At 46.1% G+C, this 26,172-nt stretch overlaps 1 protein-coding gene across 5 annotated transcripts in view; it reads left to right on the forward strand.

Annotated features, from left to right (window-relative positions):
- AAK1 (AP2 associated kinase 1) overlaps positions 1-26,172 on the forward strand; it is an 89,581-nt gene that overhangs the window by 23,239 nt on the left and 40,170 nt on the right. For all 5 annotated transcript variants that reach the window (XM_063358706.1, XM_063358705.1, XM_063358707.1 and 2 more), the window contains 11 exons: positions 5,441-5,559; positions 7,629-7,737; positions 9,944-10,086; positions 15,328-15,449; positions 16,938-17,019; positions 18,979-19,111; positions 20,157-20,260; positions 21,233-21,312; positions 22,769-22,923; positions 23,038-23,318; positions 24,170-24,382. In XM_063358706.1, coding sequence (XP_063214776.1) covers positions 5,441-5,559; positions 7,629-7,737; positions 9,944-10,086; positions 15,328-15,449; positions 16,938-17,019; positions 18,979-19,111; positions 20,157-20,260; positions 21,233-21,312; positions 22,769-22,923; positions 23,038-23,318; positions 24,170-24,382 — 1,541 coding nt within the window. The remainder of the gene's footprint in view (positions 1-5,440; positions 5,560-7,628; positions 7,738-9,943; positions 10,087-15,327; positions 15,450-16,937; positions 17,020-18,978; positions 19,112-20,156; positions 20,261-21,232; positions 21,313-22,768; positions 22,924-23,037; positions 23,319-24,169; positions 24,383-26,172) is intronic.

A 26,172-nucleotide genomic window follows, 5' to 3' on the forward strand; every position in this document is an offset into this window, starting at 1 on the left:
CCTCTTGGTCTTCTCCAGGCTAAACAGCCTCAGGTCTCTCAGCCTTTCCTCATCAGAGAGGTGTTCCAGTCCCCTCATCATCTTTGTAGCCTCCACTGGACCCTCTCCAGCAGTTCCCTGTCCTTCTTGAACTGAGGAGCCCAGAACTGGACCCAGTGTTCCAGCTGTGGCCTCCCCAGGGCAGAGTAGAGGGGGAGGATGACCTCCCTTGACCTGTTGGCCACACTCTTTTTGATGCACCCCAGGAGACCATGTTGTAGCTATGTGTGCAAGGAGCAAGGGTTAACCAGTGTGGAGCAGCTGTTTCCAAGATAGTTAAAAGCTAAAGGAAGTGTATTAATTTCAGCCTGATGCTGTGAAAATCCCCCCAGAGTTCAGATGAGTGCCAGTGACTTGTCTAACCAAAACCGCTTCTTCAGTGCGGCAGCGCCCAGGCAGACGGCGAGAGCTGGGCAGCACCTGTCCTTACTGCTGCCACCCATAGGAGAAGACACCCATCACCTTCTGCAAACAGGTCCCTCTTCTACTGAGTAATGCTGCATGGTAGGTGAAAGAAAACTCAATCCGTTAGGAAGGCTTTGTCAGGCAGTGTTGGCTGCGGTCCAGGTGCTCGATAGCTCCGTCCCTTCCTGGGCTGCGCCGAACAGCATCGCTGCTCTGGGCTGTCTGATGCTGCCGAGTGAAAATTTCAGCCATCTCTTCAGTCTCTCCTGCCCCTCGTCTCTCTCATGCCTTGCTGAAAAGCGCGAGCTGTATTTTCTGTCTGCTGCTTACCACCAAAGTTGCTGCTTTTGAGGTAGCTGTAGGAGCGCAGCTCCTCCTGGAACTGCTCTTTTGGCAGGAATCTGAAGTATGGGCCACAGTTGCCAATTTCAAGTGCTTCAAAGTGCTTCAGGTGTATTATTAGCTAGTAACCTGCTTATGGACCCTTAGCCCTAACCCGTGAATTGTTTTGCAGTTAACCCCTAACGTTAAAATGATGATGTGGTGTTACCGTGAACCTTTTTTGCAATGCAGCACTTTCAGGCGAGTGCCGCTCTCCTTAGCGGGATGGGCGGTTGGCGAGCAGTCAGTAATAAATGTGTGAGGGACTTCAGAGGTGAACATAGACCAAAGCTTCAAAATCATCTCTTGCGCGCCAGAAACTTGAAAGGAAGTCTTTCTAGGTCTATGTACAGGCCACTGAAGTCACCCCTGCCACTTCCAGACATTCAGATATACAGTGGTTGTTGCACGGGACACCGATAAGCAGATACACCTATGGCTCTGACCTTGACCTGGAGAGACCTTGGCCTGGAAGGGGCAGGGTTCCCGTTGTAGCTCTTATTTACTCTGGCGCATGGATGTGATCGAGCCCCATTCCTGTAAATACGTGTGCGATGCATGAAAGCCGGTGGCCTGATTTCTCTGCCCTGTTCGTGCACCTGCTGCTTCCTTTGGAAGCCAGTTTGTGTAGGTTCTCGGTATTGTTAAAATTGGCCTGTACGTCCTGCCAGTGGACTTGGACCTTGTGTTTCTAGAGCTGTTTGTGTAAGAGGAGTATGGTGAGAAGACGTTATTCTTTGTGCTCCTTCTCTATCCCTTTCCGCTTCCCTCATCCTCCCGCTGTTTTACTGAGCGTTCCGCAGTCCCCTTCGCTGCATGCGGAACTGGGAGTGCTGAAGCCAATTAGCAATGGAAGTTGTAATAAATGTGGAGAAATCCAAATTAGGGTGGCATTTTTCACACCTTCTCTGATGTAAATGTGGAATGACAACCTGAGGGAAGTTAGACATTCTTGATTAGATTGTGCCTTTCCGGACTAAATCTTGGCTACAGTCAAGACCTGGGCTCAGCAAACTGTAGTTCGGAAGGGATATTGTGGTCTGTTTTAGCTGAGACGATCAGACCAGGTGATGCATTCGTTGTTTAGCCAGTAAAGCTTTGCACACTCTCTCAAATGGATGTGGATCATAAAATTTTGCTTCTCTGATGGCAAAGTCGCTTGCTGTAGATTGCTGTGGAGAAATTGCCGTATGTACCCTGACTAAATCAATACTTGTTTTCTCTGGAGAGAAGCACGCTGCTTTTACTAGCAGCAAAATTGTCACGCTTTAATCTGCAGTCAGTGGGAGTTTAATAATAAAGTAACCAAATTGGTAGGTGTGTTTGCAGACAAAATAAGTTAAATGATTTTGCACGGCTTCCGTGTGTGGTGTTGTCCGCTGAAGTTTGCAGGAGTTAAAGGTAAGAGAGAGGAGGACACGAGGATGTAATTTTCCTGTGACTTGTGGAAGTACTGTGGCAACTCTGCAAATGGCGCAGGCTTCCTCGTCCTTGGATGTGGCTCTAGCTGACGTATCTAATCTCTCGTTGCTCCATTTGGAAGACGGTCGGGGCCATATTTCCATCGGGTCCCATATGCTGACGTTGTAGTCCTGTGTCAGACAGCGTTAACTGACCGAATTGTTTTGTTACTGTTCGATTCTAGATTTCTCTGTCCTTTGAGCTCTCAGGATGGTTTAGCTGTGTTCTCCATTGCATAGACTATAGATTTCTTTGCCGGTTGGCCCTGGTTGCTTGTAAGCAAAATAGCATGATGTAGATATTCTAGCGGGGGTGCTCAGGGAGTGACTTTGTTAATTAGCACAGGATCCAAACGAGAGGAAAGGTACCTTGCCCAAAACTTTTCTAATGCGACATGAGCAGTTGGCCTGAAGAGGTACCAGTCCCACTTCAGCTGAAGCGGAGACTTAAAAGAAGGTCCTTGAATTTAGTGGATCTGCTTTTTTTAAAAAAAAAAAAAAAAAAATAAATTTAATTGGTCTATTTTTGCTGCTCAGCTCGTGTTTCTTTCTGCTGAGCGCGGGGCTGTGAACAGAGCTGCGATATCCTGCTGGCCCGCAGGCGGGAGGAGAGGTGGGAAAGGGGACTCGACCCCCGGAGAGGAGAGGAGGCTTCTGCTGGACGACTCCCGACCTTCTTATTTGAGGGACGGGGGAAAAAAAAGTCTTGCGATTCCCAGAAAGTCTGGATGATGACTGGGACTCGATAGTGGGGCAAAAAAAAAAAATTTAAAAAAAAAGATTTTTTTGTTTGTTTGTTTAAAGTTTTCTCTAAACTTTGGTCTATGGAAAATGTTGTGCAGAAACTAAAAAAATAAGTCAAAACCTGATCTCTGCAGTGATTTTTTCCGAAGCATAATGTGGTAAGAAGGTAGGGACTGGAGAAGCGGTGCTGGTTATGGGTCCCTTATTTCTTACTGGGTCCATTGTGGGTTATAAGAGGCACGGGGGGGGGGGGGGGCGGAAAATAAAAATCAGTAGAGTGCTGTCTGCTTTTTTTGACACAGACATCCTCTGGGCTAAAGATACCACAGCGGGATGTGCAGCTTTGTTCCCCAGAAATGAGACAAACGTGGCTCGGGTAGAACAATAAGGCTGCTGCTGTGGGTTTAGGAGCTCTTTAAAATAACTTGTAATTTGAGATCCTCAATTTGAAGCAGTTTAAGGGAGAGAGTCTGGGTTATTTTTGCGTCTGAATTTGAGCGCTGTGAAGACATGAGGCCCTCCAGAACGACAAGGGTTTTTAAAACCCTTTCTGGAAGGAGTGAGCAGCAGCTGAATGACTTGCTGTATCCTGGGGCCATGTCCCAATTTTTCTGAATTTGAATATCCGTTTTGCAGCCTGGTCATAGTTTTTAAGGCCTTTAATTGAAATCTTGATGCTTTATTTTCTTTGCTCTTTTTTCCTTTTTTTTTTTTCTCCTCCTTCTTTCTGTTGCATCTTTTACAACTCCTCTCAGGCTGCTGCCCATTAGTTCTGCTCCTAAGAGTCAATGGGGCTTCCTTGGAAAACCCCATCGGTCTCATTCCTGGGGCAAACTCTGATGGGAAGAACTAAGGGGTTTGCATGCTGAGAGGGGTTTTTGTTTCATGGCTCGGCTGCTGACAGGCGTGTTATTTGCGTGTGTAACTCTTCTGTGCTTGTTTTGGAAGATGGGCTGTAACGGGCGCCATAAAAGCAGTTTGATAACAATTGGGGAGGGTAACACTTTGACCACAGGAGCACTGTCTGGTCATTTGCTCTTTTTCAGTCTTTTCTTAGTAAAAATAAATCCCAGTTTTAATAAAAGCTGCACTGGGCCTTTTGGCTGTGGTGTTTGATTTGTTAACAGCTTGTAAGCACCGGTTGTTCCGAGACAGGGGTTGTTAAATGCAACCTATTTTAACACCAAATTTTACGCAAATGTGACTGTCTTGCTTGGCACACTTTGCATGATGGAACTCGTTTAGGTGCCAAATAACCAGTAGTAATAATTATGTGCAAACATGTCAAATCTAACTATATATGCATTGTTGATCTGGTGGCTTCTAGCAGCTTGTAAAGAATGAGATTCACCAAAGGGCTCGAACTTTTAAAATGAGAGTTACGTGGGATGTGACCAGCTTTTTCTGGTGTGTAACTACAGCTTTTGGCATCGTGGGACTTCTGAAGGCTACGGCAGCACCAAATCATAACTTTGCTATTGGCTGATTCTTTAGAAATCCTTAAGTGTAAAAGAAATACACGCTGTAACGTAAGGTAACAGAAAGCAAATGAAATGCTGCTAGGTTGTGGCACTGACAATATCGTCGTGGTTCCCTTTTTACCGTTGTGCAGCGCTTCTTGGCTACTTGGAGCCATTGCGACTCTTTGTCCTGATTCATTCTGATCTCTGGGAGCCAGGTGTGAAACTTTGATGGCTGTGTACCTCCAGCCTCAATCAGCTTCCTATTTCTGTCCAGGACTACAAATGCAAACCCCATGTATTTTGATGCACCGCTAACAAGAGATAAAAGGTTTTCGTCCTAAACAAGTCAAGTATGTCCTGGAAGTTCTGACTTTACTCATAGCGATGACCACAAAGTGAATCATGCTGGTTTTAGGATTTATTTTTTTTTTCTTGTTCTTCTGTCCTTTTTTAAAAGTGCGGACATCAAACCATGTGTGGGAGATGGGTTTCTTCTGCTTCGTGCACAAATCAGCTTTGCAATGCAACTTAGATGCTTCAAAAGTTGGGAAGCTTTTTAAGTTTAGGCCTTTGGGAATTCAGTGGATGATCTGTAGCTCTTATTTCTGTCCAAGACAACATTGCTGTTTATACTTCAGAGTTCTTCTTCATAATGGAAATTTGTGGAACAATGAAGGACTGTCTGGCAGGGCAAGTAACTGGTGTAATCGCTTGTTTTTGTGGAGATGTTAAATGTTAACTTTGCTTTCATTAAGTGAAGATTTGCCCTCTCGGATTCCTTTTAGTTCCCAGAAATAACTGTCCGGGCGGAGTTGGAAGCTCTGGAGCTAAGCACACGTTGGCGGCTCCTTGGTGCCCTCCCTCTCGCGACTGTGCCCTGAAGGCATGTGGGAGCAGGGACCAAGAGATTTCTTTGTTAATGAATAGAATTATTTTGTGTCTTCACAGGTGGATTTGCAATAGTGTTTCTTGTGAGGACTAGCAATGGGATGAAGTGTGCCCTTAAGCGTATGTACGTCAATAACGAGTATGACTTGCAAGTCTGCAAAAGAGAAATCCAGATCATGGTAAGTCCCCAGACTGGGAGTGGAATGATGTGAGAGCCTGGTCACCGTCTGTCTGTGGTCTGAGTAGCATGGTGTTGCAAACTGCGGGTTTTCTTAGCAAAACTGTCTGTGTTTTGGAAAGACCTAATTCCTGGAGTTATGCGAATATACGAAAATTTCCTATTGAATTATTTAAAATTTAAATAGTTCCTATGGACGAGAAAAACATGGGAGCTGAAAAAAGCAGAGAGAATCTCAGGAAAATGAGGGGAAAAATAAATTCCTATGTCAACCCCACAACTTAATAGGAAAAGGAAGAGCTGAAGAGGTCAGCGTCGTTGGGTGTTTGACTTCATGGTGTAACGATCTTTAGTTCGGGGCTAAAGTCTCCAGCCTTTTGTACTTCATCAGAAAGCGCTGATGATTCTGATGTAACTGTCTCTGATCTCAAGTCAGTGCTTGAATGCAAGACCTCCGTCCTGAGATGAGTTTGTATCACAACAGCTTCTAATCTTTTGCATTGGGATGAAGGCGCGCGCTGTGTTGGTGAGATTGATAGAGTAAAACCAGTGTTTGTGGGACAGTTACTTCCTGGGCTTTTGAAACAGGGAAGCGTTTATAATTAGCACTGTGATGTTTTTCTAGATTATTGGATACAAGGAGTTATATGATAGGATAGCTATTTTTAATAGCTGTTTTAAATGTAGCCTCTCTAAACAAAAAATTGAGATGATCCAAATAGATTTGCTTAATCTTGCTTGGAGCCTGGTAAACATGGAAAGTGCCGCTTTTGAGGTTGTAGTCAAAGATACTGGTGAATATTTAGAGTAACTGTGAGGTAGGGAAGGAAATAATAAAAAAAAAAAGTCCTCATTCTGCTATTTACAACACAAGGTGTAGGTTTGGGGTAGATGATCTTTGTATGAGAAGCTCTTACCTGTAGCAATTCTGGGTGTGTTTTTTGATGTAGCTCTTAATTAGGTTAATACCTTTTAAAGTTTAACTTCTGGAGTCTGTGCGATAGCGCAGCGAAGCTTTTGGGCATGCTTTATCTTCGCTGTAGCTAACGGTACGTGGGAGAAGTTGAGATCAGATATTACATCAAAGGTTTTAGCTGTGCTCACAAAGCTTGTTTACTTGGATTTCACTTGCTGGTCCTTTCCATTGTCTCCATGCCTTTGGCGTTCTTTGAAATGTGTGGCTGCCCTGGAAAGCGAGGGTGAGAAGTATCCTTCTTACTCGTCGGGGCCGCTTGCTTATGAGTCTTATCATGAGCACTAAACTTTGTGCCGAAGAACCCATACGTCACTAAAAGGATGTATTTTGTTCTTGTCTAGCTTTCATGCAATAAAGAAGTATTTTACGCTGCGTTGCACTTTTTGCAACCCTGCAATGTTAATGGTAGAGTGTGGCCAGCAGGGTCTTGATTTCTTTCACTGGTGAAGCTGAACGTTGAACTGGGCTGGCTGTCGCACCCGGCAGCATGTGGGAAGCTGGCAGTCCCAAAGAAATGGCTTTTCCTTGCAGGTTTAGCACGTGTCACGGATAAGTCATAGATATGAGAACTTGTGGTTTAATCCATCAAGTTACTTAAAATAAGATACTTCTAAAAGCAAGGTTAAAATTTACTATATTACTTCAGTGGGCGTTTTTGAGCATGCGAAGACTTAGGATACTGTTTGCCAGCAGAAGAGTGGAAGGAGAGGATAAAAGTAAGCACAACATGTGCTGTGCACGGCCACCACAACACGTCTGCCTTGTTCTCCCCTCTCCGTAAAAGAGCAGCAGCTCCAGGTGGCTTGGCCTGGGGCGTCTAAGGGAACGTGCAAAAATCCGGACCAATCCCGGAACAAGTTAGTTCATCAGGTCGGCTGTTTCCCTGCTGTTTGTCTCAAACCCTTCTGGAAGGAAAAGAGGTAGAGACAGATCTCAGGTTTGTTCAAGTTTTGTGTGACGATTAAACCAAAGCGACAGAAGCTTGCGCCTAGCTAGGAGAAGAGCTAGGAAAGCTGTTCAGTGTAGAGGAACCATATTAAAATGTTGTTAGCTCTGTGTGGCTGGTTTATGCTTTGAATTTATTTATCTTCCAGCGGGATCTGTCTGGCCACAAGAACATTGTTGGATACATTGACTCCAGTATAAACTCAGTAAGTAGCGGTGACGTCTGGGAAGTGCTGATACTGATGGACTTCTGTCGAGGTGAGTGTGGGCTCCATGCATTGTTCCTTGGTAGATTTGTCCCTTTTTGGCACTTACAGGAAACTTGCACAACATCTTCCTTTTAAAAAACCCAAGCCTGTTCCTAGGCCTGGCCCTTCCTTGCCCACCGAGGAACTGTTTTGAACAAAGCAAAGCCAAAACTAGGTGTGGAGAAGTGGATGATATGTGTGGCTATGTTGACCCTGTTAATGGGACAGGTACTGTTTTTGCCCCTGCCCTCAGTGGTCCTAGATCCTGTCTGTTGTGAAGGAGAACCCTTAAATATATATTGCTGTTTTCCATAGGCTGGTCTGCACAAGAAGTGGCTCTTCTAAAGCTGCCAGGCTGTGGAAAGAAATTCTTCTTCACTTTATGTCATATTGCAAGCTTTTTCCACTTCAGCCGGGCTTAGGATTGTTCTGGAAGAAGCTTGAAATGGATAATATGAAGCCAAAAAGTATTCCTTTTGCCTCTGACCTTTTTGTTGGCTGTCTCTAGCCAGATAGGCTCAGTCTTTTCCAGCTGTCCCAAAGCTTTGATCTCTTGTGGCTAGGATGTGGTGTTTGGAAAATGATGCATGTGCTGCGCTCAAATGCCTCTTGCAGGAATAGCGTTAAGCAAAAATAGTGTTTTGGCCAGGTGACTTTAGAAGTCTGTGGCTGTTTCAGATGGTGGCAGCTGATGGAAATAGATATTCTTGGGACTGTTGGGCTTTTAACTGAAGCCAGTTGCATCATAGCAAGAAAAACTAGATGCTGAACATGCATGGTACGGCTTTCTGTTCTGCTGTGCCCTCTTTGCTGCTTTGTTTTGATGCAGGAATCTTGTCTGACTTGCGTTGGGTTTGTGTGCTGGTAAAAGGAAGCCCCTTATGTGTGGTTTTGCTGAAGGAATCATTGCGTAAGCTCTCTGTACGCTTAAAACCTAAATATCACAAGGAATGTTGTAAGAAATAGGCCTGGCAGCGCTAGTAAATCCATACTCCGTGTTGCAGACCCCGCTGTGGAGGGAAGTGCAAACCGTAGCAATTCAGAAAGCACTCTCTCCGCCTGCATGAGCCTCCCCTCTGTCCCAAATTTTGGGCTGATGAAGTAAAAACCATCTTTCTAAGGTGTTTCCTTCCATCTGAAAGGAGGGGAGCTGCAAGGTGGTATTTCTCACGTGGCTTGCTTTTGCCAGACGCTCTGCTTGGCACATGCCTGCCTCCGTCTCCAGTGTTCGGAGCGAAGCAGAGGAATTGCTGTCATACGCTGGATTTTCTCTTGTTACTTTCCTTTTGTGTCAAAACAGTTTCTAAACCAAATCAGTGTGTCTTTGTGTGCAGAACTGCGCTCACTTTCAGTGTGAAGTGTTCACAGCTGCACCATTTATTAAGCTGAGCTTTTCTTTTGTAGCGTGAAAATAAAGTTTTGTGGCGCTTGTGCTATGAAATGGTAAAGTTTTGCTTTGCCAAAGGAGATTTTTCTGTGTGTATATAGGGTGTTTTGAGGGGGGAAGAACCCCTGTGAGGATTGTTTTGGAAAGGCCTTGACAGCAACAAAACCTCAAAGCTGAGGCAAATTCAAGACTCATTCCTGAAAACTTGATTTTCATTGTCTGGAGTTTCCCTTGTTACAGATGGATTTTTAATTCTTTTGCCTGCCTTACTTTAGCCGAGCCATTTAGTAGTATGTGGGGGTTTTGAGTGTCTCCCATTCTCCCTCCTTTTGCTTGCATGTGGCACATTATTTTGTGGACTGTGGTTGCCCCAAATTCAGCCTTTTCTTCCTGTAGTCTGACAAAAAAAAGTCTTATTTTGAAGAAGAAGGAAGAAGATGTGGCTCAGTCGGAATCACGTTTGAGTGCTAACACAGCCAGGTGAATGTGGGCCTTAGAAGCTAACGTGCCGCTCTTGAGGCGTCGTTCAAAGACAAGATGAGGTGTTATATCGCAAGCATGCCTGCCGGCAGATACGCAAAACCCCCTGGGATTGAGGCGAGGAAATGAGAATGAAACGAGATGGATAAGCAGATTTCAAAAAGCCTCTGGGGAAGGCTCAGTGGGAATTTGGAGTTTGAACTGGTGAACTTCTTGTGCGCTGACGGTACAGGCAGAGTTTGATGGGGAGCAGACTAAGACAAGTCCTGTCTGGTAGGACTGGGGCTTAGGCCAGGCCAGACCTCACCGTGCGTACCTGCTCTGATCCTTGGTGTCTGTTTCTCCTCAGGAGGTCAAGTGGTGAACCTCATGAACCAGCGCCTGCAGACGGGGTTCACGGAGAATGAGGTCCTGCAGATCTTCTGTGACACCTGCGAAGCTGTAGCCAGGTTGCATCAGTGTAAAACGCCAATAATCCACAGGGATTTGAAGGTGAGTTGCGGACTGCAGTAATACAGCAGGGAGCGTGCCTCCTCCTTAATGTCTCTGTTTGCCGCCTGTGCCACGGCAGACAGGCGTTGAATACCGGTTCTGTGTTTCTGTTGTTAGTAATGAGGAAAAGTGGGCATAAATACCTCTCTCTATTGGAAGATAAAAAAAGAAATGAGCCTCTCTCTGCTGCTTTCCATATGTTTACCGTCCATAGATCTACTTAAGGAACACAAATTTTTGTGAATAATTCCGTTTTGCGCAGGAGATGTGCCAGAACATATCTGATGAATTATTCACAGTGACTTTCTACCACCTGAAACACTATTGATGTCATAAGGTATTTCACAAAAAGCACGCTGTAAGTTTGTTTCCTGGACCCACATTAAAAGGATCCCTCCAGAGGTGTTGGCCTTGGGGCAGGAGTCATTAGAAGCTTTTGAAACTGGCCTCTAACTCTCTGTTGACCATGAAAGTGCGTTCTAAAACTCCGTGTGCTTAGCTGGGAACAGAGCTAGGCTGGCAGGGAGAGCTTTTGAAAAACCCCATGCCTGTAATCAAACAAACAAAAAGACGTTCCCTTTCCTCTCGACTAGCTCATAAAATGCCTGAATAATATTCAGCCAAGAAGGAGGTTCCTGTGTACGTTTGAAATTCGGATGTGCTTTGTGGGCCAGGTTCTGTTTTCAGAGCCTTCAGCGAACGTTTGGTTTGTGCTGCTGGCCGTTGTTTTGTAGGAGCAAAAGATACCACGTGTGCCAACAAGAGCCAGGTAACGCAGAGGGAAAAAGTCCTCAGGGTCTGGTGTGCTTTAACACGTTTCAAATGACTGTGACCCCAGTTTGAATACATGAAACAAGTCTGACAGCTGTTTTTCTAGAGTGAAACGGGTGGAGTCATATCAACTTGAGACCTGGATTTAAAGTTGTTAAGGACTGTGGCAATTACGCAGGCAAGGAAAACTGGGCTGAGAGGATGAGCCTTAGGAACAGGAACCTCTACAATTGATATTAACCCCTGCTGTTACCTTTTTTGAAGAATCCTTAGGGTTTTTTTAATAAAGAACAAACTCATTGTGTGGCATGTGAATAGATTCTGGGACATCTGGGATGGATTAGTGAGTTGATCCTGAGTGTTACTCTGTACGCGGAGTTGCAGTTGAAATGGGATGTTATGATCTGATGCTTAGCCCACGCTGCGTGCTTAGAGCTGTAAAGTTTGCATGGTCTGGCTCTTGGCTCTGCCCAAGGTCAGAGCTCTTCTCTGCTTTGAGACATGGTTCCCAGTTTAACCGGTATTATTTCTGTTGTGATGACCTCTGGAGCTCCGGTCACAAGTGAGGATCTAAGTACTAACACAGAACTAGTGATTTAGGTATGTTTTGACTTGGAGTTCAAATTTAATAATGGCAAGGAGGAGCTGCAATTCCAGAGCAATCCCAAGAGAGATTAAGGTTCAGAAAAGTTTTGTACAAGTTGTGAGTGTGAGGAAAGGCACCCGCTGGGTAGGTGTTCTGTTGGGGTGAACGTAACCCTGTTGAAGAGTGGGCAGATGTTGACTTTGCAGACAGCTGCACGGAGACCGGAGGCTTTTTTTGCCTTCCAGCTCTTTGATGTTGCTGTAACACTGGAGGTTCCTGCCCAGAGAGCTCTGCCAGCAGAAATGATCGTGTGAATAATCTTTAAGCCCTTTCAGACAAACGCAGCTGGAATAGTTTCAGCGGCCTGTGGCTGTGATTTTGAGTTAACCCAACAGGCTTCGCCTGAAGCAGAACAACCTCCTGTTGGCACAACCTCCGACTGGTATGAAGCGAGCAACAGCTGGGGACAACAGCACCTTTAAGCAGTGCGCCTGTAGGCAAAAGTGGGCATCTTGCTGCGAATAAAAGCCATGAAATAATAGTATGTCATCCCTGTGTATGTTTATTAAGGTTTTCCTTCCTGATCTGATGGTTAACTCTCGGGTGGTGCATCAATCTGTCCCTGTGTGCTCACGGCTGAACGATGTGCTGTACAGGGTGCCATGTTTGGTTTCGTGTGCTTTGATTGACTGCCAGGAAAACAGTATTGGTACGGCTTTTTCCTAAAAATTAGGAAGCCTGCCTCTGCCCTAGTTAGGACCCCTGTAGAGGCAGCGTAAGCCTCCTGGCAGTAGGCTTGCCTTGCGTGGTTATCTTTACTTGTTCGTGCAGGTATTTTCCCCACCCTCAGGGTTCATAGACCATTGCTGCTGCAGGGCATTCCTGAAAAAGATTTTGCTCTCCTCTCTGGAGTGAGAACACTTGCTGTATCTTTGGGTTAGGCCTTTTAGCAGCAAAGAAGAAATGGCCAAACCTTATTACAGCTCTTTGTTACGTTGTCCTGGCTGTGAAGTCTCTGCTTCAAAGCTGGAATCTGTGCACAGAAACTGCAAGTGTCAGACCCCAGAGGAGTAGGGTTTAGTGAGGTTGGAGGGAGGAGAAAATCCATCTAGGGCTGATGGTAAAAACTTACACAGCTACCCTAGACTTAGTGGGAGTTGTTTCCGTAACTTGTTTTACATTTAACCTTGTCTTTCCAGTCTCAAATCCTATGACTTGTGTTGTTCAAAGCACCAGCTTGGAGCCAACTTTGATTTCTATGGCTTGGAGCTTTCTGCAGTGAGAGGTCTCCCGCTTCTACCTGTGATGCTTCTGCTGGTCTGAACCCGTCTGGTTCCAGGAGTAGACGACTGGCTTGCAGATGAGGTGGCCGATTTTTCTTGAAGTAGTCACACAGTAGGATACAGCAAAATACTCGGTCAACCCAGAGTATGCTCTGGATCAAGATGTCTTTCTCCTTTCCCTACTTTCTGCAATAACCAGAAGGTTGTGCTCTCATGTTAAGGATTTAGTTCCTTCTGCTTCCGTTTTAGGACGAGTCCTCCTAGTGTTGCACTTCTCCGTGGTCTGTTAAGACAGTCATGCTGTGCTGCTCTTCTCTCTCTGCCTTCGATCACCCTTCTTTGTAATGCCAAGTCTTGCCCTGACTCCACCAACACGCCTTTGCCTGGAGTTTGTCTGGACGGCTCTGTGTTCAGAGGGCGATATGTAAAATTGTCCTCTAATGTTAAACCCGTGTATCGACCATGTTAAGAATATGCCTGTGCCAAAATCAGTTAGTGCTCTTAAACGTCACATTGCACGCATTTCTTTGCTAGGAAATGCTAAACAAGCTTTGCGAAGTAAATAGTGAATGGTGCCGGGGGGGAAGGGAAGTTGAAACTTCTGTGAAGACACCTGAAGGCACTGGAAAACAGTCAGAAAGTGTACCTCGATCGCGCACCCCTCCCAAATCGCTATCTGAGCTTAGAAATACCGGCCTTAGAAGCCGTTGCTCTCACAAGAGGATAACGTGTGTTGATTTTGCTAGTTAAAATTTGCTAGCCTTATTCCTTATCCCTTGCCAGTCTGTCTGTGCAGTGTTTTTACCACTTTACTTAAGCCTTTAGCGAAGAAAAGCATGCGTTTCAGAGAGCAGAGGGAGAAGCTAGCTACGTTCTGCAGCTAACAAAACGGAAGGCAACTCAGAGTTTCCCTTAAAGATTTTTGTTTGGGGTCTAAATCTGACTTGAAGTGTTGGGCACGTCAAAGACCACAGCCGGAGTTGTAAGCGCTCAGCAGTGCTGAAAACTGGATTGCAGCTTTCCGAGTGTTTGATGGGAAGAAGGCTTCCTCCTCCATACACTTTTTAAGAGTGCTCTCTGGCCTGGCAGTCAGTAGCAGTAACTCAGGTACTTTGTTTTGCACTTTGGTTGTGGGTTTTTTTTTTTTGTCGTCTTTTTTTCTGGAAGTCACTGAACAAGCCTGGTTGCTGGATAGTCCAGTGCTGATGCTTAATAAAACTTGCAGGGTGTTTCAGCGTGAAGTCACATCAGACTTCTCCGCTACATAGAGCGGCAGGATTCTTCTGGAAATGTTTGGTGGGTATTTGCAGGGAACAGGGAAAAATGCTGTCAGTGTTGATCTGCTAGGGAGAACATCTGTGTGCAATGCTTTATTCAAAGCAGATGGATGGCAGAGGGGGGAAGGGGTGGTGTTTAACCCTTGGTTTCAAGCCAGCATTTCCCCCCTCAGCTGCTCCAATTCAGCTGCGTTTTCGGATGCTTAAAACGCTGACTCATTTTTCTTTCCTTCTTGTCGAGGAGGTCTACTTCCAAGAGTTTTGCTAGCGAATGCTTACGTGGTGATTTTTTTTGAAATATATGAGCAGTATGTTTTATCCCATTGTTGTATCTGAGCATTTGACATTGATTGAAGATAAATACGTTAAAAATTGCGTGCGCTCCCTTGAGAGAACATGCCGTTAACGCCACTGTACAGATGAGGAACTGGGACGGTCTGCCAAAGCAAAGAACTGAACCCGGGTTTTCCCACACCTTACATCGGTGTCGTAACATTTAGACAGCTTTTGTAAGTAGATGCAAGGTAGATTTCTGTTAATGCATGATGAAGTGTGAGTATTTAGGGGAAAGGCAGGGACGCTGCTCATTTTATTTAGTTATTTATTTATTTCAGCTATCCTAGGTGTTTGTTTCAGCATTTGTTTCAGTTGCCTGATTCAAGCTACCAAATAAAGTTTGAACGAAAGAAAGGGGTCATCTCCTCCTGGAGGAACCTCTGCTGATACCACCACCCTTTGGGGAGGACGGGGTACCCAACGCATTCTGAGAACAGGCAACTAAAGTGTGAGCGTAAGCTGAGGCTTGTTTTGAATGAGACCCAAAGTGACAGGTGAAATGCAGGCAAAGGTCTGGAGATGTATTATAATTTCATAAAGTACAGAAGCATGTGTGCTGTCATCCATTCGCCTCCTTTCTAGAGGGGTTAGCAAAGGGGTTATAGCCCTTTATAAAGCTGTGCACAGCTTGTATTAGCTGTCCCAAATTCAGATGCCAGACTGGCAGTCATAGTAGCTTGGGGAAGTTGAGCGCTGAGGACACCGGGACGCAGTCCTTGTCCCCAAGCACGTAGCAGTCTGAGTAGAGGCAAGGTGATGGGCTTGCAAAAGGAGGAAGGAGAGGTGGCAGGATGGGAGGCAGTGTTAAAACTACGCTTCCACGATTTGACTTCTATTTTGGGAGATGCGATAGAGTTTTGATGCATATTTTCTCTGCTGTCATGTTATGCTTTTATGTCAGACATGTCTGATATGTCTTCAGGCTCATCTACGGAAAACGAGTGTTTCTTTGTCTGAGCGATTCTGTATGTGTCTGTGATGCTCGTAGGTTGAAAACATCCTGCTGCACGATCGTGGCCACTATGTCCTGTGTGACTTTGGAAGTGCTACTAACAAATTCCAGAACCCTCAAACAGAAGGGGTGAATGCGGTAGAGGAGGAGATCAAAAAGTAAGTGTGCTTTTCCTTTTCAACTCGGACGTGGTGTATATTTGAAGGGTCATTTTTTTTCTTATACTGGGACTAAATTTTACTTAGGCCTGTTGCAGCAGATTGGATGCCACTGCATAGAAGCGTCTGCTGCAGGTAAATAAGCGCCTGGGGGAAGGTCAAACAATAAATTGAGCTTGATGTAATTGCTTTGGACCTGAAAGACTGAGTGTACTAATGCAGAGAAGTTGCCCACCTTGACGAGGTGGTGACACGCTGTGTTATGTATGGGGTCGGCCTGTCTATGTCCCTCATCTATCTTGGCTTCTTTGAACTGCAGTACAGCAGATGACAAAATCCCTGTCCTCCATGAGCCACTCATCATAAATCCTTGCAGTGACTAAGGGAACGCGTGGCCTGACCCCTCAGCGCTTCGCGGAAAATGTAAGGACCTTGAGGTGTTCAAAGGGTCCTTCTCTTGCCCTTTGCACGACCAGCCATAGATGGTGGTAGCAACAAGGTGCACCTTGATGCTTTTACAGAGGAAGCTTAGCTGGCAGTTCAGTCAGACCTACATCAGGAATGGAGCAGACTCCAGGTCCTTGGTCTTGCTGTAGTTTGAAACAACATCACTGCTGCAAACTTTCCAGTTCCGTTAATACGATATTCTGGCTAGAAAACAGCGAGTTAGAAATGTGTGCAAATGCCTCCTTTTTGTTAGGAAACAATTACACCTGCATGGATTTCCTAGACTTGTTTGACTAAAGTTTTCAGAGCGCTCCTAGTCTGGCTTTGCGGACCCTTTGGAATGCCCTATTTGTACACTTATTAACAAGCCTACAAAAACTTTGCCTTTAGCAGTGCTCTCTTGTGATCGAGGTAAGTAGCATGCAAGGTGCCACAGCGGAAATCGTAGACCTACTGGTAGGAAATCTTATCATAAGTGTCTCTTAAACTGTGCCACAGTTCCCAGCTTTTCTATTTGTAGTGATTGGTTAAAATGAGGCAGATTCTAGCTATAGTTTGAGATACTAAATAACCTTACCCTTGTTTGCAGTGACTCTGAGCAGGAGCCCTGGTACGGAAGCCTATTTATTAGGAGCCGCGTATCCGGTTACAATCTTTATAATACAGTTGGCCAAAGCCCCAGCAGTGAGGACACTGCAGAGGACATCTGACTACTGACCTTATTAATACTCTGAGTCCTTGAATATTTCTGTTCTAGTTCTTAAAATGACTGTACTGTTTTGTGAGTAAATTGCTTGCTTTAGAAAGGACGTCGGTTACTGCTTTGGTTTCACAGGTCAGTTTGCAGCGGTTAGTATTTTGTTGTTAGAGGTGCGTAGCAGATGCTGCTGTTTAAAGATTTCCCAATAGATTGTCGTCTTTAGTATCCCTTTTCCTAAAACGAATAGGGAAAGAGTGAATTTTGAATTATATGGAAATGTGACATAGTGAAAATGCATCCGATATCCATTTCGAACTTACGGATAGATCTTTCTGCTACAGGTACACTACGTTATCCTATAGAGCGCCAGAAATGGTCAACCTCTATAGTGGCAAACTTATTACTACAAAAGCAGACATATGGGTATGTATAAAAACCGTTTATCATCGTACAACCAGACTGCAGCTTGCTTTCATTACCATAATGACAGGGTAACTTTCTGGCTGGGGCTAACCTAGTTTCCATAAGAGACTGGGCAGTTTTTGAATAAAGAGTTCCTCTGTTCGACGTCTCCGATGAGTTACTGCTGAGCAGGGTGGCTTGTGGATACAACACCCGTGCTTCTTTGCATGCTGCCTCCCGTGTGGTATTACTTTAGAGTTGTATGGAATTCCGGGGTTGAACAGTGCCAACCTGATTTCATGTCATAAGAGTTAAAACAGAAAAGTGAGAGTATTGTGACTTCTTGTGCCTGGGTTGGGTTGCAAGCGTGTGAAATCAAAGATACCAGTCAGAATTTAGTAGAAAACTGCGAAAATAGACCTCCACCCAGGAGCAATAGAATGCTTATCCCGGACAGTGTAACACAGGTCTGAGTTGTCAAACCTGGCCAAAGACCAAGCTTTTGCACCGCGGTTTCTAATGATCAGTGCAATCTTGCCATGCTTTTCACGTTGAGAGTGAAATGCAACTGTGGTGTAATCCGTTACTGGCTATCCTGATCGAGGACGGAAGGCTTCCCTTTAGTTGGGATGGAGATGAAAAAAAGCCTACGCTGCTTGTAGTGTAATGGCAATTGAGCAAACAGGATGTGTTTACGATGCTAATTCAGAGCATGTTTGTGTGGTTTGTGAAGCCCTGAGCTAGGAAGTAACAAGGCAGAAGCAGCGTAAGGAGAGTTTTAATGTATTCCCAATAGCTCTGCGCCTGCATATACAAGAGGGAAGGGTGCTGGTGTGACGCCTGCTGGGAAGAGTCCTCTGTCCTCCCTGTGAGCTCAGCTCCCAGTCAGGAATGCAGCAGCTCCCGTGGGGCTTCCACACCGCTGCGTTCAGCAGGAGGTTTGTAGAACTGGGCCCCGTACCAGTGCTGGGTTGCTCACTTGGTGTTTCTAGACCCAGAGAGGGAAGGACACAGCTGTAACAGCATGAAAAGACTGTCAGGGCCTCAAAGGCAGCTAGGGGAGAACCTAGGATTCGCGCTCCTTCCTGTGATAACGTGGAAAGGTGGAGAACCAAAGGCTCGAACGGTGCTCTCCTTCCTGGCGTGGAAGGCATTCTGCTCTGGTGACCTGCCGAGTAGTTCCAAAGGAGCGTGTGGTGGTGTGCACAGTGGGGCCTCCACTTCAAGGACTGTTGCAGCGCTTGTCCCGCTTGTAACCTCCCTTTCCTCAAATCTCGTCAAGGTTATTTTAAACTAGAGCGCAATTTAATTGTGAAATCCTATGACAAAAGATATAAGCCGATGAGGAGTTGCCTAGGATTAGGAAATGTTTCCCCCTCTCCCCTCTGAGATGGTGGGAGTGTTTCATAATTATCCCTTTGTGCAAAAATTTTATTTTCTTTTGAAATGGTGGTGGTTCTTGCTGTCAAAAGCAGCACGGAAATAGATGGAAGGGTGATATAACCTAGCAGCCTGCAGACGTACCTGTGTATCTCCCTGGTACGTATTTATGACGGTTGAAATGTGGTTTGAATTTAAGCTTGAAAACCATTTTGATTTTCCTTTGTCAGAAGAAATGTAGTAAGGAATGATGGTTCCCATTTGTTTTTGCTAGTACTTTGCTTTTTCCTGCCAGTATGTGGCGGGAACAGGCTTTGCCCATTTGATGGGAAGGGTTACACCGTGTGTGTGATGATGATGATACTCGCGCGATCCCCCAGATTCCAGTAGCTCAGCCCGGTGTCGGAGAGTTCTTCACGTGTTTATCTTCCCACAGAGCTCTGCCTGTTTTCAAGTCCATCACGGGCCTGATGTCAGGCGGGACCCCCATAGTAGAACTACCTAGAGCACTTTCCCTGTTATCTACGGTGGTATTGGAATTGTGCCCTTTCCTGCTTTGCTTCCGTTTATTAAATCCTTTGCTCTGTTCTCTCTCTTCAGGCCCTTGGCTGTTTACTGTACAAACTGTGTTACTTCACCTTGCCGTTTGGGGAGAGTCAGGTGGCGATCTGTGATGGCAATTTCACCATTCCAGATAATTCTCGGCACTCGCAAGACATGCACTGCCTCATCCGTGAGTGTCTCTGACAGCGGTATAATCTAATTTCGCAGAACTAAAAAAAAAAAAAAATAGCAGCGGTGTTTTATTCTTATGTTCCCTGCTCCTACAGTAAAACAGTGTTCCTCCCTTTTTAAAAGACTTGCTTGCACATAGGGGCGGATAAAGTGAGCTTTTTAGTAGCTGAGGTGATGGCTCTTCGGAAGCAATGACGATGAAGAGGTTTCTATTTGGCTAGGCTGTAGTGGACTCTGTGGAAAGGCAGGAAAACAGACAACCATTTCGTTTGAGTCTACAGAAACTTGCACAATAAGCCTATTTATGCAGAAGCGTATTTCTTCAGTAATAAATCTGTTTGGATAAGGAACTGAAAAGAACCACAGTGACTTAGACTGGCGATAAGAATTCATCTTCTGTGCATTGAGAAACAGAACTGAAATTTATAAATAACCCACTGACTAGAGCGAATGTGTAATTAAGGGTACAATGCACTACTCTTGGCAAAACTGGGGCAGCTCTCTTACTTTCAGCACAGCATTTGATTTTATTTTTTTTCTTTTTCCTAGCCACAATCTTGACTAACACAGTTAGATGTGTTTGCAGAGCGGCCCGGTGTTTTCTTTGCTTCTGTGGTGGTATATGTGCAGCGGTATATGTGACTGGCCAGTCTTCCTGCCCCGCTGACACACCGGGGTTGGATCGAGCTCTTTTCCTGTGCGTTCACTGGGAAATGCAGAAGTCGAAACCAACGCTATTCCCGGATGGGGCAGGCTGCATTTCCCCTCCTTGCCCTAGAACCTTTAATCGATAGCAGCTACAAATTGTTCATAGCTGTATTGGGAAATATCTCCTAGTCCCTCCTGACTGTCTGTTTCGGCCCTTTCTCTCTGACCCTGGCAATCAGCTCAGCCCTGCTGACCACCCGCTGGGTGCCTGGAAGGAGGCAGGGCACCCTGTTGGCATCTGATTGTCCCGGCTGTAACTCTGCTGCAGACGGGCTCGTGTGAGTCTGTCTGTTCTGTTGCTCTGATATGAGCGTCTCTGTCTTTTTTTTTTGAAGGGTATATGCTTGAGCCAGACCCTGATAAGAGACCTGATATTTATCAAGTCTCCTACTTTGCATTCAAATTGGCAAAGAAGGAATGCCCAGTCCAGAATGTCCAGGTGAGTGCGGCAAAGGAGTGGGCGGATGTAGGGCTTTGTGGGAGGAGGATGGTGGAGGGGGCGAAATTGCTGAATACTGGGCATCCTGCCTTATTCTGTTGGTGGTTCCCCAATTCTGTAATTAGGAAGGTCTTTTTTTTGTTTGGGGTGGGGTCAGGAATCAGGGGTTTGTCTCATACCTGGTTTATTTCTGTCTGTCCCTGACTTACCTCCTCACCCAGTTACCAGGGTGAGGCCAAGCAAGAGACCTTGTGCGTGTGAAGAGGGAAAATTAGCCCATGCTTGTGAAACCGATTTGATTTCCAGGCACATTCATCATAGCGTGGGTAATTTGTGCTGCCGTTGGTTTTAAACATAGCGGTTTGGTTTCTGCTGTCTGGCTGGGACTAGCGAACTTTACGTTTGAACTGCATCAGAGCTTACACAAGCGTCTGCCCTTGCTTAGTGTTTCTTTATAGCCTTCAATTGAAGGATAGAGTTGACAAGTATTTTCTTACGGTGTTATAGACATCTGTGACATGACACTTTATTTTGTTATTTCCTGGTAAGGAGAAACCTTTTTTTTTTCCCACCCCACTATGTTCGGGTGGTTATTTATGTTCTTTATGAAAAGGACATGGGTTTGGTACTATTATACCTGTATTTTTTATAGCAGTATTAGAAAGTATTGCTGCCGTTGTCCCCAGGTTGTCTTAAAAATACCCAGATTCTACTACGAAGATTTGTGTTCAGATTCCACATGTAGTAAATGGTGAAAAAGCTGAAGTGTGTTTTTTCCCCTGGTAAAGACACTCCCAAACTACCGTCTCCTCATGACATTGAGTGGTTTGTCCTGTGTCCGACGTGAAGAGTAATTGCTTTGGGGACCCCCCCGGTTTCCCCATTTCATTGTGATGCTTTTGAAAGTTATTTCTGAAAATATTTCTTCCTCCCTTTAAAAATACAAAATTCGGTGTTTTTTGGGATCTGCAGAACTCTCCGATCCCCACTAAACTCCCAGACCCGGTTAAAGCAAGTGAAGCTGCTGCAAAGAAGAGTCAACCAAAGGCCAGGTAACCGCGTCTGCATTATGCTCAGCCCCCTCTCTTCTTGTTGTCTGTTGTCTCTCTGCTGTTTATTAGGAAAGGCGCTTGGTATATTTAGCTTGTGGGCTTATATTTATACGTGGAGACAAGCACTGCGGTCCTGAGGCTTCTGTTTCAACGACATAAATAACCATTGATCCGAAAGACAGAAAATGCAGATATTAGGGGAAATTTTTCTGCAGGGGGAGGGTGTGTGACTTGGGCAATACTCAGCATGACTCAACAGCTAGGCTTTTTGTACTGAAGGCGCTGCTTGACAGCAGCACTTGAAGTTCATGCACTTGGATGAAATCTACTGTGTCATCCATCCGGAGGCAGTACCCGGAGTACCTGAGAGCAAAGTCAGGAGCAAGACTGCAGTGGGCCTGGAACTGGCCCAAAGAATGCGAGTCTGCTGAGAAACAGCACTGGGGACTGTCGCTGTTTGAGTTTCACCCGTGGCAGATGATAACCTGACACAGTAATTACTGTAGGAAATTGCTGTGATTTCGGCGAGAGCCCTGTAATTTCTTCAGGGGGAGGACACAGGAAAGCCCAAGCAGTCTCCGTCCGAAGAGCCCAATTAGTGGGGAAACCACTGTACCGCTGTGTTTTTTTCCCCTGTCCTGATGCTGCATGCTCTTCTCGTGATACTGTAATGGAGACTTGTAAATTCTGTTGGACAAACTTGTACCTTATTTTACTGCAAGGTGGGCAGTACAGCAGTGGACACTCCAAAACCTAGAGTTTTCTTCAGACTCTGAAGTAGGGCATCTCTCCTCCTGCCTGTCAGTCCCAGGACTCTGCTTTGCTTGTTTTTATAATTGAGTGCAGTTACCCTCACGTAAGTAGAACAACTAGATACCTACCAAGCAAAGGTACCCACAGAAGGGCAGGTGCTTTCTCGCTTCCTGGCTCTCTTGCTGTGCATTTTTGGAGCTCAGTAAATATTGAGCAGAGGTCAGAAGAGATCCGATGGCCTGACTCTAGTGTAGATGTACTAAAGTTAAGGTACTTCTAAAGATGGCAACTTAGACAACGCTGCCCAAAGGTACCAGCTGCTCTTAAACCAGTTTGTTATGTTCTTCATCTGCTCATCCACAGCTCTGAGTGGGTTTAAACAATATGCTGTACCAAACATTTGAATGAGTTCCAGCTGTCCAACAGGAGAACATGCCACAGTTGGCAAAAAAAGTCAAAATGATAGCATTGACTTAGTTGTTGTGGATACATCCGTTAAGTTTTACTGTGCTTGCAGTTTTCCGGAAAGAGTCAGCTTGTGTGTCTGGATGCCCACAAGTGTTTCACCTTCATCAGTCACATACCTCTAAAGTATTGGATGAGTTTTTTAAACCCTGCTGTGCGTTGGCGTGCACCAACTATCAGGCTATCAAAGAGCGTGCTCTTACCGCTCTTCGGTTTATTTCTCTACCTTATTTTGTAGGCTGACAGATCCCATCCCTACGACAGAAACGTCCATAGCACCCCGCCAGAGACCTAAAGCAGGGCAGACACAACCCAACCCTGGAATTTTACCCATTCAGCCAGCCCTGACGCCTAGGAAGAGACCCACCGCTCAAGCAGCCATTCAGCCACAAGGTGACACGATGTTCCCCGTGCAGTGCCTTCCTGCCAGGCACGGCGTCCTGCAGGGCTGTGGTGCACGGTGATCTAACGGATCTGCATTATGGGGTTGTTTTTTTTACCTCCCAGTTGCAGGACCCGCTGCCCTGGGCAGTGGGCAGCCTTCGCTCCCTGCCAACGTCCCCCAGCAAAAAGCAGCCCCTCAACAGACTCCAGCACAGCCGCAAGCCAAGCAGGCGCCAGCTCCGCAGCAAGCCTCCCAGGCGCAGCCCCAGGTCCCTTCTACTCAGCCCCAAGCGACGCCTCAGCATCAACAGCAGCTTTTCTTGAAGCAGCAGCTTCTGCAACAGCAGCAGCAGCAACAGGCTGCGTATTACCAGCAGCAGCAGCAGATGATGCAAGCCCAGCAGGTAGATAATGTGTGGCTGTGTTTGTTACGTGCTTCCTGTGCTAGAGGCCTGCAAGGCCGTATCTTTGCATTTATGGCAAGTCCCCTGGTTTTTTGCGGGGGATAGGTGCAGTTTTTAGGCATTTTCCAGTGTATCTCCAGTTCTCTAGCAAGACTCTTTTTGGCTACGCAAGGCTGACGCTTCGACGTTTTCAGCTGTCAACGTGGAAGGCCTTGAGATAGTCAAGTACAAACAAAAAATAAGCAGTGCTGGGTTAAGATTTTACAGCTCCTGGTGTTTCAGGGTCTTGAGGTCAATGCTCAACTGTTAAGCAGAGGGGTGCGGTTTCTCTTCTGCTCTCTTTGTGATACAAGAAACCCGACGTGCCTTTTCAACGGTGAGATTCAGGTTTGGTTTTGTTGCAGACCGCGGTGATAGGGAGGCCTGTGGAAACATGACGTGTGAGACGGGGTGTGTCTAGATGACAGACTCGCGTGCTTAACCGCGGTGTTTATAGCAGCACAGATCTCTGCTAAAGCGTATTTAACAGGGGAAGCAAAGGGACAGTAAGTCTTCCTATCCTGGGGAAAGGTTTAGAATCGATAAAGGTGGAGAAATGAGTTTGGGATGTGGGACAGGCTGTGCTGTGGGAGCCCCGTATGGGCAGGCGGAACGCAGAAAGGATCTAACAGGAGACCAGAAGGCAGTTTTCCACCACGCCTTTGCAGATGGTCTCCAGGCCATCGCAGCCTGTTCCTGCTTTGCCGCTTGCAGTGGCTGTGACCGTTCCTGAGGCTGGCCCGGAGTTCTGGTCGTGGTGCTCCAGTTCCCAGCTGCACAGCAAATGGCTCAACAACTGGTTTGTTTCCCAGTTCCCAGTGATGCAGCAAGGAGCGCCAGCGCAGCAGCAGCTGATGCAGAACTATTACCAGCAGCAACAGCAGCAGCAGCAGATGATGGCCCAGCAGGCAGCAATGCAGCAGAAGACGGCGGTAGCAGCAGTTCAGCAAAAGCAGCAAACCCCAGCGCAGCCCCCCCAGGCCCAGCAAAGCGCGGCCCAGACAGCGCAGCCACAGGAGCAAGCGGTAAGAGCCTTGCGGAAAGGAGTCAGGCAGCGGGATTTGGAGTTCGGGCAAGTGCTTTCCAGGTCCTGTATGCCTTTGTGCGGGGCAGCTGGCTTTTCAGAGCCACAGAGCCCAGGTAATAGGTGCTCTAGGGCCTGCTGGCCCCTAGCACGTTAATACTGAGTCACAGGTGTCAGCACTAACCTTGCTGCATCAGAGCCATGTGCAATTGTTTGGACTGCTTTTTCTAACGAGTTGCTGTACTCTAGAGTTGTGCTCCCTAGAAAAAAAGATGAGCAGATGATGAGTAGAAAGCAGAAAGATAAAAGTAGCTGCTTAATGCTGCTTCTCTCTATCCCTTGCCCGTCACGCTGCCTTAGGAGGTGTGTGATAAACTGTTAAAAAACTATTTGTACCAATCACATCAGGATGGGCACCAGGAAATGGAACTAGTTCATGTTGCTGCTTGTTTGGAAAACTTCCACCTTGTATTCATGGCTCTGATGCAGAGGAAGGTCCAAGCAGCGTTCCTAGTTGTTTCTGGTGTCGGGATAACTTTTTTCTTTAATGAATACTATGGAAAGGAAACTTCTCAAACATAAAATAAATAAATTACTAAACATCTGAACGTGTGTCCAAACTAAACGCTCTTTACTTAATGGAAAACGTGGCTGTCTGCAACAGGGAAATAGCCAGCTGTCCGCAGTGTGAAAGGCAGGGGGGCTGTGCCAGAGGGCAGGATCCCTGGTCCCAGAGTGTCGCTGCAGTACGTGTGGGAAGAAGCTGTGCCCTTGACTTTTGTTCCTGCGCAATCCCATCCGCTCTCGCTTGGTTTTGGGAGCGCAAAGGGATGTCCCTGACTCATTGCGTGTTGGAAAGCAAGCATGTGCAGGCATCAGGCAGGAGGACGCTGCCCTTTATTTTCCTGTACCGGGTCGCACGTGTGCGAAGCAAACAGTATCTGGTAATAAAGCACTTCAGGTACGCAATATTTGCATCCAGCTGAGGGTCAATTTGTGTTTACTCGTTCGTGAGTTGCCAGTCATTCAGGACCTAATTCATCTCGCGAGCGTGCTTACTTTGAAGTGACATCAGGAATTAATTTGACTAATAATCTCCGTAAGCCAGTGACCTGTGCAATGCCGGGGAGGCGTTGTTTGCTTTATTCTATATTAATTTTCAGGACAAAGCTGGTTGTTAGGGGAGGTGACAGGCTTGGAAATGGTGTGTTCCTGGTCTTGTTCTTTATTTGCTGAATGACCTGGCGCAAGTCGGTTTATTGGAATTGGTGGGAGATCATCGGTACATGCAGACAGGTCTTGGATGGTGCCCGTTGTTACCCTGTTCCTTTTGCAAGAGAAAAGCCTGAAACCTAGTGTTGAAGTGCATCTCTAAAGAGCTTTGCTGTGATTTACCAGTACAAAACCAGTCTTAATTTTATTAAATCAGCTGGATTGAAAATTAGCCTTATCCCCCCAGAAGGCTGATCGTAACAGATGCGTCTGGACACTTTTCCGCTCCTGTAGCAGTCAGGAGGGAAAAAGCAGTCGCTGGCTCCTTTAAAAAAAATGATAGTGAGACATGGTCTCTGCGGAGCAGAGTCTCTGAGCAGAAGATACCAAGCCAGGACCCGTCAAAACCTTTCATCTCGCAAGATTTCGGCTTAATAAGCTCTGCATTCATTCCTGTGGAGGGTTTCGGCACTGCCCTTTTATTTCTCAGCACCAAATGTACTGTTCCGCAGTGACCTATATAGCGAGATGTAAGGTGGATGCATCAGGAGCAGTCAGGTCAGCTTGCTTCTCAGCTGC

The sequence above is a fragment of the Chroicocephalus ridibundus genome, chromosome 23, assembly GCF_963924245.1.
Source record: "Chroicocephalus ridibundus chromosome 23, bChrRid1.1, whole genome shotgun sequence".
Classification (NCBI taxonomy): domain Eukaryota; kingdom Metazoa; phylum Chordata; class Aves; order Charadriiformes; family Laridae; genus Chroicocephalus; species Chroicocephalus ridibundus.